Source organism: Corapipo altera, unplaced genomic scaffold (genome assembly GCF_003945725.1).
Source record: "Corapipo altera isolate COAL_440 unplaced genomic scaffold, ASM394572v1 47, whole genome shotgun sequence".
Lineage (NCBI taxonomy): Eukaryota > Metazoa > Chordata > Aves > Passeriformes > Pipridae > Corapipo > Corapipo altera.
Genome location: NW_020884897.1, coordinates 9079878 through 9094453, shown reverse-complemented (window position 1 = coordinate 9094453; position 14576 = coordinate 9079878). Strand labels below are relative to the sequence as shown.

The 14576-nt window shown below is 44.6% G+C and overlaps 1 protein-coding gene across 3 annotated transcripts in view; it reads left to right on the top strand.

Annotated features, from left to right (window-relative positions):
* DPP6 (dipeptidyl peptidase like 6) overlaps positions 1-14576 on the top strand; it is a 542987-nt gene that overhangs the window by 138495 nt on the left and 389916 nt on the right. Inside the window, exon 1 of one of the 3 annotated variants that reach the window (XM_027648434.1) lies at positions 3242-4204. The exons of the other annotated variants lie outside the window; for them this stretch is intronic. Within the exon in view, the coding sequence (XP_027504235.1) occupies positions 4004-4204 (201 nt within the window). The 5' untranslated portion in view covers positions 3242-4003. Of the gene's footprint in view, positions 1-3241; positions 4205-14576 lie in introns of those variants that run through there. 3 annotated transcript variants of the gene reach the window in all.

Below are 14576 nucleotides of genomic sequence, written 5' to 3'. Positions count from 1 at the left end.
TGGGGACACTATTTATACAACATGGGAAAAAGTGTCATTTTTATCTGTATACTTTAAAAATGTCAGTAAAACATACTTTGCTGCTGCAGAGAAAATGTCTTAAGCTAACACACTTTATTTTGATGGAAATGTCACTAGTTAGGAATCAAACCTCCTTTCAAAACTTTGGATGCTGAATTAAATATACAACTAAGAGATGCTTGAGGAGACTGTTTGTTTTGAAATGCTTTGATTTTTATCTTGGGATCTCTTTGCAGGATTTAGGGAAAGGATCTTTCCTACATGTAAGATGCGTCTTTAAAGACAAGACTTACATTTGTACTTTTGAAATATTTTGCCTCCTTAGACGTATTTCATAACAGAATTTCCTTGTTTCTCCTCAAAGCTTGCCATAGGCAGAAAAGGTCTTTTGCTGCAATGAAACCCCGGTTGCTGATAGGGTGTTTGTTTATTGACATTTTACTGTCATGTCTCAATATTTCCTGTGTTTGTTTTTTGGCTCCATCCTGTTTTCTGTGCCCTGTTGATGTGCACACTGTATGACAGTATGTGGTCATATAACCAGGATATTGTAGAGGCCTCTGGGCTCCAAGTCATGCACAGGTGAGCAGCAAATTAATCACAGACTTGCAAGTGGAGAGCAGAGGGCTTCCAGCACTGAGCAGTGATTCAGGAGCACTGGGTTGTGTCCCTCCCTAACAGGCAGGCAGGACTACCATAACACATGCTTGTAGGGGACAAGCTACATCCTGAGAGAACTTGTGCGCAGCAGACTGGAGCGCTCTCCAGAGTCCCTAATGAAATCATCTGGGTCCCCTGTGACGCAGAAAAATCCTCCTGCTTTCAGTAATGGCATCGACAGACTGACTCTACTGAAGCTTATTGCAGGGGGTTTTTCAAGATGTTTCAGCCTCCAGCTGCCTGCTCAGCCCTTCTACACAAAGTCACTCTCGTCGTAGCAGGGTGACAGAAATGTGTCTTTGCACTTCCCAACTGGTGCAAATCGTCTTCCTTCACCCATTGTGATACCCAGAACATGACATGACATTGCTTCTGCTGTCCCTGGTCTGTCATGGAGTGGAGAGCTGGAATCAGGAAGGCCTTTAAATAGCTGTAATTATTTATTTTAGAGCAAGTGAATCACAGCCCGAAGCTGCACGATCAGGATATTTTGGTGGATGAGGACCATTTGGCTGTTTGTTTTTCACTGAGCTTTTAAAGTGTTTGACACTGCAGTTTTGTGTTCCCTTAATATAATTTTTACATGAACTGTATACACACATACATGCACGATATATGCATGCATGACTAGACAAATTCAATTACGTGAAATCTTGGCTCTTAAGAATTATAACCACAAACAATGTATTTGGAGCTGAATTGGTCCTTAGTGGCTCTTTCAGTTTTGAATTGAGCTGTAAAGCTGAATGTTTCCTTTTTTATGTACTTTCTTTGAGGCTTTTTAATTCAGACATTTAATCTTTGGTGTTTTTTCCTGCCTAGTGGTTTCATCTTTTCTTCTTTTTGTGGCTTTCTTTGATTATTCCTTTGTGTCCTAGTTTTTCCTTAGAAGTTAAAAATGTATTATTTCTTTTAATTTGTTTCTCTTGATCCTTTTATTTTCAGCACTAGTTGTCACAATTCCAAATATCATAAAATCATTCTTAATGCAGTTCAAGGTGGGATTTATCTGAGCTACCTGTCCAGATTTTTGGCAGTCAATTTGTGTCTAAACAGAAGTTACAAGGGGTCTTAGTGGCTTCTGGAAAGTTACATCTGTTGTGATTTGTGTTGCTGTGATGTAGAAGATAGACCTTTGCTTCAGAGCATTGTGTGCTCATCTTGTTTTTTAATTAAATGTCAGGATCTCAGTTGTGAAGATCAAAATGATTCCTTCTTTCAAGTTGCATCATGAAGGCGACAGAGCGTTTGTTTTTGTTTTCTCTCTTGATGAGATAAGGTTCCCTTTTCATCTAAATGTTAAGACTTATCATCCCTGACTTTGAAAACACAAATAAAAAGCAGTGGATAAAACTATTCAGATGTAAAGAGATTTTTGATCAGGCAGTTGTTGAAATCACGGAGGGTGGGACAGTTGCACTTTAAAATACTCTGTACGTGATCTACTGAAGTGAGGGGGTTTTTCAATGCTAATGAAGTCACATGTATCAGAAGTGGTATTATCTTGGCAGGTAAAACTTTAATCAAGAAAATGTTTAGAAACATTTCAGCCCATCAAATCCACCGATTAAAGTATACTCAAGTTTGTGAGCTCTTCAGCAGCAAGTCTCTCAACGGGAATGAGCAAAAGCTGGTTTATGCTTTGTGTGTTGTAATCCCAAAATCTCTGGTAAATTTAGAGGTCAAAGAGGAGGATTTCGGGGAGCAGAAATAGGGGACAGCAACTCTGCCACTTTCCTTTAAACCTAAGCATTCGTTGCTATGGAAACCACGGAGCTTGATGCTGGAGCAACAGGAATTGTCACCCTCTATCCCGACGCAGCCGTGCTGGGCTGGCGGGGGCTGGACCCCGAGCCCAAGCCCGGGAGCGTGGCCGAGCACATTCCCGCTGTCCCTGCCGGGAGCGTTGATCGGCGGCCGCGCTTCCCGGGCCCAGGGAGCGGATCCCGGCGCTCCCGCGCAAGGGCCGCGGCGGCGGGCGGGTCCCAGTCGGCCCCGGACCCGACCCTGACCCCAACCCCGGCCCAGCCCAGCTCAGCCCAACCCCGGATCCATCCCCGGCGCCGGGACCGCGGTTGTTTATCCCCAACCGGTGCCACCGGGAGCCGCTTAGGCGGATTTCCACTGAGGGGCGCTGAAGCACGTTTTAATGCAGCAAAAAATGAATTAATACAAAAATAGTAAGAGAGACACGATTTACCAGAATCTTTTAAAAAAGCGACGACAACAACCACCTCCAAAAAATACCCACCCCGCAACCCTCCCTTCTCCCTCCTTTCCTCGGCCGTGGTTGGAAGGAGGAGGACGGGCGGAGGGGACAGGGATGGGCACTGCCCTCTTGCCAGGCTGGGATGTGCCCGCGGCCGCTGGGCAGGGCAGGGCAGCGGGGAGGCTTCACCCGCCCTTCCTTCGCCCCCTCCCCGGGGCCGAGCCACTCCGCGCACATCGGCATCCCGGCGCCCCTCCAGCTGCCGGTCCCGCCTCCCTCCTCCCCCCCTCGCCTACCCCCCCCCCCCCTCTTTCTCTCTCTCTCCCTCCCGGCTGGGGATCAGGGGTCTTTTTCTTTTTTTTTTTTTTTTTTTTTTTTGAGTTGTTTCCCCGGGAAAAAAAATAGGCAGAAAAAAAAAAAAAAAAGGTACCGAAAAGGATATGGTTGTAGAAGAGCCCTCCTTCCCCAGAAGAGCAACGTGCTTTGAATGAGGCTTCCCAGCCTCTTCCACTCCGTCTCACACACTCTGTCACTCTGCCTTTCGCTTGTGCACACTGTTGGTATGCGACCTCGGAGGCGACTGCTCCGCCACCTCTGCCTGGGGAGCCGCTGACAGCGAGCGATTGAGCCAGCCCCCCTTCCTTTTTTTTTTCCACCTGCTTTTGCAAACACACACGCACACCCCCAAAGCACATTTAATGCTGATCCACTCAGGCGCCATTATCGGGGGTACGTCTTCGTGGAGTGTTTTGGTTCTTTTTTTTTTCTTCTCTTTTATCTTTTTTTTCCTTCCCAACACTGGATGGTGCAGCATTCCCGGGGCCTGTGCTGTTACGGCTCGATTGCGTTTTATTATTTATTTGTCTGTCTTCTCTCTTCTTCCCCCCATCACTCCCCCCGTCTCTGCTCTCTCGATCTCCCCCCCCTCCGCTTCTTTCCGGGTGCCGGTGCAGAGGACCGGGGAGCAGGATTCCTCGCTCTTCCTTCTACTGACGTGGGACTGATCCTCACCCGCGTGTAGCATGCTGTAGCCAAAACAGAAGAGAGGAGGGGGAGAAAAAAAGAAGCGGCTCTCTTTCCCTCCCTCCCTCTCGTTTCCCGCGGATTGACTTCATGGCTTCACTGTACCAGCGGTTCAGCGGGAAGATCAACACCTCCCGCTCGTTCCCCGTTCCCCCCGAAGCGAGTCACCTCTTGGGCGCCCAGAGCAGCGAGGAGGACGGAGCTGCCGGCAAGACCTCGCGTCCATTGCAACAGGAAAGCAGCCGGCCCCGCTTCCAGTACCAGTCGCGAAGTGACTGCGAGGAGGAGGATGTAAGCGCCGGTGTGGTTCGCGTGAGGCTGGGTTGGGTTTTGGGTGCCCCCCCCTCCCCGCCCCCCGTCCTGCCGGATGCCTGTGTGCCCCTCTAGGCTGCCGGCGATTCCTCGCGGTTTGTCCGCTCTTCCGGGCGGGTCTTTGCGCTCCGTTTCTTCCCCTGAACTGCCGGGGACAGTACGGGACGGAGCGCGCCGGGACCCGAGCCGAGCCGGGACTCGCCCGCCCCGCGCTGTCCCTGCACCTTTCCCCGTTACCTGGCTCCTGGGCGGCTCCGCTGCCGTGGGACAGGCATGGGGGGCGCGGGATCATCTCATTAGGAAACGGCAAGTGCGAGCTCCGGCCGTCTCCCTCCAAGAGAGGCGACAAGGCTCCTATCCCCCCTTTTTAATTTTATTATTATTATTATTTTTATTTTATTGTTTTCCGTGGTTTAGTCTTTCACACTCCCCCGGGGCAGAAGTCTTCACCTTGTCCCTCCTTCCTCGCTCTCCCGTCAGCCTCCCCCTAACCTGGCAGCGCGGAAACTTTTTAACCCCTGAGCAGCCGTTTCTGGGTCTCTCTGTCTCCCCTCCTCGAAGCCTCCGGGCGAGTCCCCCGCGGGGAAGGTGCAAACTTCGGCCGCGCACTTTCCGCTCCCGCGCTGCCTCCGAGAGCAGCGACTTCAAAGGGTGCATCTGCATATCACCTTAGTAACGAGTGACTCATCCAGGCCGCCGGCTGGCTGCTGTGTCCGATGGAGTTAAACTGGCCTGGGTCGATGGTCCCTAGTTCTTTCGGGGTGGTGAGGAGTGGGAAGAGGGGATTTGAAAAGCGGGGAGACTAAGAGAAGAACAGCCAGTGACAGATCAAAACATGTGGCTCCCCATCGCTGACTGGTGTTAGGTTTGCAGAGGGATTTGAGTGTGTTTTGCCTCTGTGGAAGCACACGCAAGGGGAAGCAAATGGCTGCAGTTGGGAATAATATTTGTGTCTGTTAGAAATACTTCTTGCCCGAGTGGGACGCGTTAACTTTGCGGCAGGGCTCAGCTTTGGCTTTGGGAGCCTTCCCAAGAAAGGCACTGCTTCAAACCAGGGCGGCAGGTCTGCTTCACTCGGGAGACAGTTGTGTATGCAGGGAAATTTCCTCGGGTTATCTTTTTAATCCCTGTCAATTTTCCTGTCCTTTCGTAAACTCTTTTGCGGTCCGTGGAGCAAGGGGCACTTCTGCCAGTGACGAGGCCAATCGACCTACACCTCTGCCAGCGGTGGCTGTCATGCTGATAGCCCCGGGGGCCAGCGGTGGCAGGAACCTGAACTGACTCTTCCCTGTGACTCGCTCACCGGCAACAATTTTGGCACTGCAGCTCCTTGGCCCTGGCAAACCGCAGGAAGGGACCGGTCCCCTTTCCCATGCGCCTGCAGCCACTCCTGACCCTTCCCCAGCGTGGCTGGGACACGGGGCCCTTCCCGGCGGCGTGCTGGGCTCTAGATGTCGCTGCGAGCCAGTGCAGTGCCGCCGCCGGGGCTGGGCTCAGGCGCATTTCCCTCATTATGTGTTTTAATTTACCTTCCCTGGATTTAGAGACAGATGTCTGGAGCCACTCCTCCGGTCACCAGAAGCGCTGAGCCCGGAAGCGAAGGAAAGCCAGCAGTTTATAGCATGTGCGAGTGATTTGCGCTGACAGGCTCCAAAATAATGTTAAGAAGGGCATTATTAAGCTTCTGTAAGGAGAGGGGTTTTTTGTTTGAGGGTTTTTTTTGTTGTTGTTATGTTTTTTTCCCCCCCTTTTATTTTCTTTTCTCCCCTCAAGAGTTGTGCGTGGGTGGAGAGCATTGCTGGGCAGTGCCGTCTGTCGAGGGAAAGGTGCCTGCCTAATCCTTCAGCAGTTAAGTGTAAAAAGTGTGGCCAGAAACAGGGATTTGGGGTGACTTCTAAGCGCACGTGGACACTTTGTGTGAATTATTTTTATACGGGGCAGCGCGTCTCAGAAAGTGCCCTGGAGCGGGTCGGGCAGTTCACAGGCGCTCCCGTCCAGCGGAGACCGGGCAGCCGGCGCGGGTGGTCTCCAGCGGAGGGTCGTTTAGGTCAGAAGGGTGAAATCATGACGAAGCCAGTGGAAATGGTGTTTGAACCGTGTGTTTCTGGAAGCAGCGTGTCCTGCCCGGGCAGAGGAGAGCGGAGGCAGAGGACAGGGGCGGGCCCACCAGAGGTGTCCGCGGTGCTGAACCGGGGGGTGAGCGGGGCCCGGCGGAGCTGTCCCTGGTGCCGAACCCTTTCTGTCCAGGGTTAGGCGGAGCTGTCCGCGGTCCTGAAACGCTCCTGTCCCGAGGCAGGAGGAGCTCTCCGTGGTACCAAACTCCTCCTATTCCTGGTCAGAAGGAGCTGTTCTGTCCTCCCGGGGCAGGAGGAGCTGTGCCAAACCCTGCTGGGACCGGTGCCGAGGTGAACAGGCAGTGACCTCTCACCTTTCATCGTGGTGAGATGGTGGCAGAGACAGGGGGTTCCTCTCCCGCCTCTGGTGGCAGCTCACTCAGGCTCACTCAGGATGAGCATGAAACCACCCAGGAAAAGGGAAAAGTGAGGCAGGCAGCGAGCAAAGACAATGGGAGAAGTGCAAGGAGGGTGGTCTGTTTGTGTAAGGTCCCAAAAGCATAAGCTATTACTTATTATGGTGACAGGCTTATTGAGACAGCATTGGAAACACTTTTCTTAGGTAATTAGACTTCTGTTTTGTTTTGCACTAATACTATAGTGGGCATTCACATTGTCTTTCATCCTTCAACATCAATGTAGTAGGAAAAGCCAGGTCATGTAGCAACAAAGTTGTGTGTTTTTTTGCTTGGTTGGTTTTTGGTTTTGTTTTGTTTTGTTTTGTTTTGTTTTTCAGCTTAGTTTCTGTTGGTTTTTTTTTTCCCCCTGCCCACATTTGGAAATATCAAAACAAACCTGAGAATGAGACTGTTCTGTTCCTGGCTTTGTCATGTGATTAATAATCAGGAGAGAACCGAGTGTTTTTTTATGGGTTACTGATGATGACTTTTCCCATTGAAATATGTGTACTGCATTGAGCACTATATTTTTAAGCACCGGTACAGACCTCAATGCAGTACAAAACAGAGAGAAAGACAGGATCTTGCCTTTGAAGGTCACGGTATTATAAGTAAGCATTTTGTTCCCTGGAAGTACTACTGGTGGAAAAGTACTACATGAAACCTATACAAAGTTAAAGAGGAGGCAGTAACTCTCTAAGAAACATAATCATGATTTTATATGACAACTACTGACTTCACTTTATACCACCATTGAGACAGACTGGAGAACATCTTTTTTGTAACGTGAAAGTAGAGCAAAATAGAGATCACAACATTTTTTAGAATTTTGAGAAGTCTTTATTACGCTTCAGCTTGTGGCAGGTACATGACAAAATGTATATATATATATACATACAGTAGACCTAACTTGTGAACAAAATCTGGAATAAATATTGCAAATTTTTCATGTTAGTTATTATTCTGATGAGACAATCATGTTATTTATGGGAGAAGTAATAAGAAAACTAGGTTCTGTATAAACGACTGCAGAAAACCACTTCCTGGTTGGCTCTGTGGCATTATTGACATTAAAGTTAATTACTGGAACAGCTGTAAACAAAATTCTAGTGGCCTTTTGGCTTTGTTAAAGGATTAGCTTTTCACTACATTTATTTGGATATGATGAAACATCTGTGAGAACTCTTTGTTCAATCTAGTGTGGTGCAATATGCCAGTTATGAAGAATTTTGGTAACATAATTCTCCTTTTTAGTCTGATGAGATTACCTTTTAGAGGGTAGTGGTGACTAATTTTAGATTGATGAGATTAATGCTTTCCATATTATACTGTGGAAGGGATTTTCTCCTACATGTTGACTTGAGAACTTTTTTCCCACAAAATAGAGCTTCTTCATCTTTTCCAGGCTTTTTCTTCTTTGACATCACAGTGATTAATGAGTTTAATTTTTGCAGGCAACTGCCAGGAGGTGCTGAGTAAGATGTATCATGCTGATTGTGTGTAACGCTGCTCCTTTTAATTACTGGGATGATAACAATGCATTAATCAGGTGCATAAAAAATTCAGTACTTTTCTGTAACATAGAATATTGATCTATTTTATAAGGCACTGACTATAAAACAATGATCACAGAAGTCCTTCTTAAATTGAATTTTGTATGATAAGTTATCTTTTAAAAATATTGAACCCCCCACTGAAACATCATAAAACTCTTCTATTTAAAGAACCATATGCTGCATTCTTACAGGTTCATTACTTAGCCAAAACTCCTATTGGTTTTAACAGGAGACTTAACCATATAAAGAAACCAGTTCCAAAGTACAAAAGTCCTCATTACTGTGGATATTCTTTCTACAACTGAATTCTGAATATTTCTTTCTTTCCTGCATTTGCTTAAAACTGTATTTGGCCATATACTATACTTTACTAGTCCTGCAGTTGATTTTTCAGACTGATTTACCTTTTGAGAAGTTTCTCATTCAGATATAAATAGAGATCATTTTGAGATGCTTCAGTAAAAGTGTGTTTCCTGCTTGGATAAGTTAAGGATTTAGTAAATCAAATATCCTTTGTTTACAGAGTGAGTCTGAGAAAGTGAGAGTCAGAACCATTAGTGTAAAAAAAAATGTAATTTAGTATGTCAGACTTGCTGTTGCATGTAATTGAAAGTGTTAATTTTCAGTTCATTATTTGTCTGATGAAAAGAGATATTGCTTCCTAAAAATGTGTGTCAAGGACAGTGTTTCAGAAAGGTTGAGGCCTGAGCTGTAGGCAACAGGCATTTCAGAAGTGCAGTGCTTTTTTTCCTAGACAGTTGAGTGAATTGATTGTATAGAAGGGTTTCTAGGACTGTGGGAATCATGACTTTACTATAAGATATAATAATTTGAATTGTAACCAGAAGCCTATCTACAAATCTGAATTATTTTGCATATGGGCAGAAACTACAGTTTGAATCTATAAGAATCTCCTCTTCTGCTTCTTCTAGGTGAGTTCTTGGGTGCTGAACTCAGTTCTCCTACAGTCAGTAAGATGTGGAGAGCTGGGACTAGTTCTTTCGGTGGAAATAGTTAGGCCCTGCTGACATTCTGTAAGCTCATCTTTAGAAATGAGTAAAAATTGCAGCTTACTTCCTTCAGACAGAATAGTTATAAACCTTATAAAAATCATGGATTATATTTGTACAGAAGCCCATCATATATTCTGTGATTACTGAATAGTGGACACTCTGACCTGCAGGTGATAAGTTTTTTATACTTTGTTTTATAGCTATATTTATAATTAAACTACCTTATGATACTTGCTACAGGTTTAAAATCAGCCTCTTTTTCTGCAGCCTTTACTAGCCATGGTGATGATGCATGCACTAGAAAATCTACCAGAGAGAATGTGTTTTTAAGTATTCAAGAATAACTATGCGAAGGGGCTGAATCATCTCTCTAAGGGAAGTGAACTGTGCAATAGGTTGGGATACCTCATGTAGAGTACTCAGCTCACGTTATTTCTCTTCTGAGCAAGTAGCAGAAAGTGCAGAAAGAAAGAGACTGGACCCAAGGTTGGAGCAGTTCAAGTTGGTTTCCAAGGAGTCTTTCAAAGATACGGGAAGTGTGAAAAAAAGCCTGTATGTGCTGTTCTCCATCCGTTTGTATATTTTTGTTTCAGGAAAGGCCAGACAGAAGACAGTTCTTACGATGTCTGTCACAGCTTTGAAAATGCTCTTTGGGAGTCAGAAGAATTTGTCCCTTGAAATAAGAAACTTTACATTATTTTGGGCTAATACATTTTTGCTCGTGGTGGTCCAGCAAAATCTCCCACTGTAGTTCATTAAGTGCAAGGTGATTTTGTTGGGACTTTTGCCCGATGTACTGGATGATTCCCAGTACGTTGCTGTGAGGTACGAGCATTTTCGTCCCGTGACCAAGGGGTGGCAGCGTGTCGTGATCACACTGTTCCTATGGAGTGCTTGGCTTTTCCTTGCTTTAATAGGAAAGCACCAACCACGCACTTGTTTACATACTCATACCTACACGTGAGGGTTTTACTCAATTTCTTATTGCTTTCTCTAGGTCTGACGGAAATGATGACAGTTTTGTAACTTTCTTTTTCATGTTCAGGGAGAAATATTTGTTTTCAAAGCTCATAAAAAATGGTTCAACAGTAGTTTTAAGTGGCCCCATATTCAGGCATGGGGGAAGAAGGGGAGGAACAAATCTTTCTTCTAGGGAATGTTTTTCTCTTATCTCCCAAAAGAAAACAAAAAAGTCAGTGTTTTTGCAAAAGCCTCTTTCACTCATAGCGGGTTGTGATAAAGTGTGGCTTTTAAAGTACACACAAATAATTTAGTTTTGTAATTTCGAGGTTTTTGAGAAGATTTGTGGTCAAATAAAAAAATACATATTGGAATATATTTCCTATTTAGATGCATAAATAGTCATTTTGGTTCAGGTTCTTACCCATATATGCTCATATAACTCATATAGCTTTGAAAATGTTATGTGTATTCATTAAATTGTGGGTGTTTGGTACTGATAAGACTCAGTGTGGGTGAGTTAACTGAGTTAAAATATATTTTGAGTTTGTCTATTCATGTGTATGAATAGATCACTGTGCCATAGTCTTTACTCCCAATATGAAACTACAAAAGGGAATAAGAATGAGCACTGGACACATGTGTCTTGCAGCACAGAGCAATGCAGAAGGGAACAGAGGGTGGTACAATCCAGTAAGATGTTCTGAAGGATGAATGGGCCGGATTTTTTGTGTACTGGAAACACAAGTCCTTCCCAAATTTTCCACCTTAGAGTGTTTGGGGACCTTAATTTCCCACATTCAACCAGAGTTTAAATTATGTCTCAGCTTTTAAGCACTTTAATTTAGAGCTCTTTCATAGTTTGTTTGGTTAAAATAGCACTTGAAAGCCTTCCTAAAGACTACAGCAAAGATTAATGTAATTTTTAAGCTTCAGAGAACTTGTAATGTGGAGCTAGGGAGAGAGGTAGAGGGGGTCTGATACTCATTCACTTTGCAAACAGTTAAGTTTAAGCAAAGGTATCGAAGTGTGTGAGGTAATGTGAAAAAGCCCAATATTGTGACTCTCTGCTGGTGAAAACTTACTAGATTTCCACTGAGCATGTTTTTTTAATTGCTTATCATTTGCATAGTGTAAACTATTTTCCTCTAAACAAGGTGCTTGTTAGTGGACTTCAGTTATTGCATAGATGCTTCCATGAGTTGCTATCCCTGTGCCTTTTAAAAGTGCATTTATTATTATCTTCAGTTTGCAGGTGGAAAATCAGAGGTAGAGTTGACACACAGACAGTTCATCTCAGCTCTTTGCCAGTGATGGTCTACTGTGGCTCAGCCCTGTGAGCTGTTGCAATTTCTGGCTCTGGGCCTCAGGGGCTTTAAGACTAAAAATTGTTCCAGTTACCACCAAGGATATTCTTACAGGTGTAAAACTAATTGTGAAGTCTGGCACATTTAAGTCTTTGCTGTGTCTAGCACTCATTTCTGACAGTTTTCATGCGACATTTCAAATGTCTGATGTTTCCCTCTAGCTGTTCAAGGCTTTGGAGTTTGCTTTGAGCAAAAGGTGATTTAAAGCATCCAAAAGGAAGGATAGGAGTATCTTAATGCTTTCATTATAATATTTTCGGGAGGGGGTGGTTTGGGGCTTTTTAAATTTCTTTTCTGTATTTGTCAATAGCATCTGCTTCAGCATTTCAAGCAGATTTCACTCTAGGCAGACCTCAAAAGCAAATGCAAATTTCTCCCTAGGCTTGCTTTCTTGGATGTACAGAGCTACATGAAATGGAAAAGCAGCAGTGGGAAATGCCTGGTAGCCTCAGCTCCAGTTATACCATAGTCATTAATTTTAAAGTGTTTATGACAAAAGTATGTATGTGTTGCTTATTGACCATTAAAATGAGCTCCAACTCTGTATAAAAGAATGTAACTGTGGTATTTTGGTCAGAGGAGAAATGAAACCCACGGAGACTGAGCAATTACAGATGTTACTTTAGTCTCCAAGCCCTGGGTCTGAAGACACTTGGTGAGCAGAACCAGCAGGAGGTATACACAGAATCCCTGTGCCTGCTGCTTTCCTCCTCTTCTGGCAGAGGCAGAGGGAGAATTAAATCCAGCATCTGAGCAGCAGCAGGAGGTTTGTTACTGCCTGCTGTCCCTTCTCAAGGGTATAAGCAGTGGTTGGCAGAACCCTATGGAGTTTGTGTCTGTGAAGATGAATTCAAGTGTCCTGCAGTGCCTCTGGCTAAGGGGGACTAAAGAAGACTTTTATTTGTAAGACCAGGCTTTGGCAAAATAAAAAGTATGAACTGCTTGCAAAACAGACATTCATGCTTGTACCAGGGTCACAGAAAAACAATCTGGTGGCAGCTGCTGCTGCTGTCAGGTAGGGTGGTATGGGACATGGCTTGGGGGTGGATGGCTCTTTCCACTTGCTCCAAAGACCTCTGAGTCTCTTATGAGTAATGGAGACAGCAAGCACAGCTCATGTCTCCCTCTCTCCTTTTCCCCAGCCCTACCTCACAGGAGAAAAACCCTGGGGTTTTTTGCACTTCTGGGAAGCCATGAATCAGTTCTTCCTCCCTGTCTAACAGGTGGCTGCTGGCAACTTTATCTCTCTGTGCCCTGGCGCCTAAAGATGGATCTCCCAGGAAGACCTCAGATGGCTCCTCTGCAGCTGCTTCACAGTGACATGCCCTCTGGCATAGCAAAATTCAGCTTCTGCCTGTCTCCCCTGCTCTCCTTCTAGGACAGGCAGATTGGGTTATCTTGTATTCCAGAGGAACAAGGAGCCTTGAGCAGAGAGAAAAGAGTATGCTTGGATCTGCTTTAAATAGTGTTTGACCTCTTGCATAAGAGTCTGATTGTCCCAAGATAAGTTTATTGCATACACAGCTCTGAGATTTGCACAGATTGCTCATAGGATTATGTTTCATGTGACTGTAGAATCCTATCTTTGTTTGTCATTTATTGCTAAATCCCTCCTCATGTCTCTGGGTAATCTATATTAAATATGGTTTTTCTTTGATTTTGTTTTTCTATTTCCTTTAGGTGTGAGAAAACAAAAGTAATGTTTAAAAGACCAAACTTCTATTACATTGTTGATAAGGAAGCTGTTGCCATAGAGACATAAATGGTTTGTAGTGAACCGAAGATTTTGACTTTTACTAGTCTTCCTTTATTAATACAGTTCCTCTGTCTGGTCTGTATTGTTTTCTTTTTTTTTCTTTTTTTTTTCTTCATGTGGGTGTTTGTAATCCCAGATACAAGAGGAGACACGTGGAGAAACACTAAAGGTATTATAGTGCTTCACAATGGTCTCTCTGATAAAGTGGGTGCTGTTGAAGCAGCTGCTTTGTTCTGTTATGAACTGCAGCACAAACAACACTTGTCAAAACACAAACAGTGAGTCATTGCAAACAAGGGCACTTAATTAAGACCGACATAGCCAAGGTTTAGGATCACAGTAACCCTACCTATTGTACTTGCCTTGTTTATACCCTCTGTGCTTGAGGGTGGTGTGCTTGGAAGAGGCTACTTCAAGGAGTGGGTAATTCTCACTGATTTCTGGGCACGTTTATGTACCTTCTGTTTGAGGTGGCATGGATCTTTGGTAGAGTATTGGAATAGCTATTAGGGAAATCTTGCTTTTCCTAGGTCTGCCACTGACCTGCTGCATGACCTTCCACAAGTTATTTATCCCTGCGGGGGCAGGACCTGCATCTCTTAGATACCATAAAGGAATCAAGGCCATGACTTCATTTGTGGCTTCACTGTGGTAGTCCAGAATTAAATAATTTCTGCTTCTGGCCTAAAGCTTTGGCCTAAAAAAACCCCATAGAAACATGAGATTATTAATAATTAGTAGTGCAGTCATTAATTCTGACATTGGAAACATTTGTGGGAGCATTGCTAATAACCAAAACAGTCTTGATTGTGCTTGTTTATGGTGGGCTAAAGGTCTCCCTCATTACAATGTTTCTCAGGCAGTGCCAGGAACTGATAATCACTATAATATACATTTTTTCTTTTAGCTAAGAAAAGCTAATAAGCATCTGTAGTTTTGAAAATGTCAGATTGAGCCAAAGTGCATGCAATTAGATAAGGATAATGTAGCAGATAATAAGGAGATACATGATGCTGGATAAGCAGTTATCAGACTGTTGTGCTTTGGCTGCTAAAGTGCTACGTGTCATATAAAAAAAGTGGTTGTTGGTTGAGGGAAGACATGCCAGAAGTTGTCAGAAATGGAAATGCAAGCTAATGTGGTAAAGTGACAAGGTTAGTCCTGGGGGACTATAAATATGGATGTCA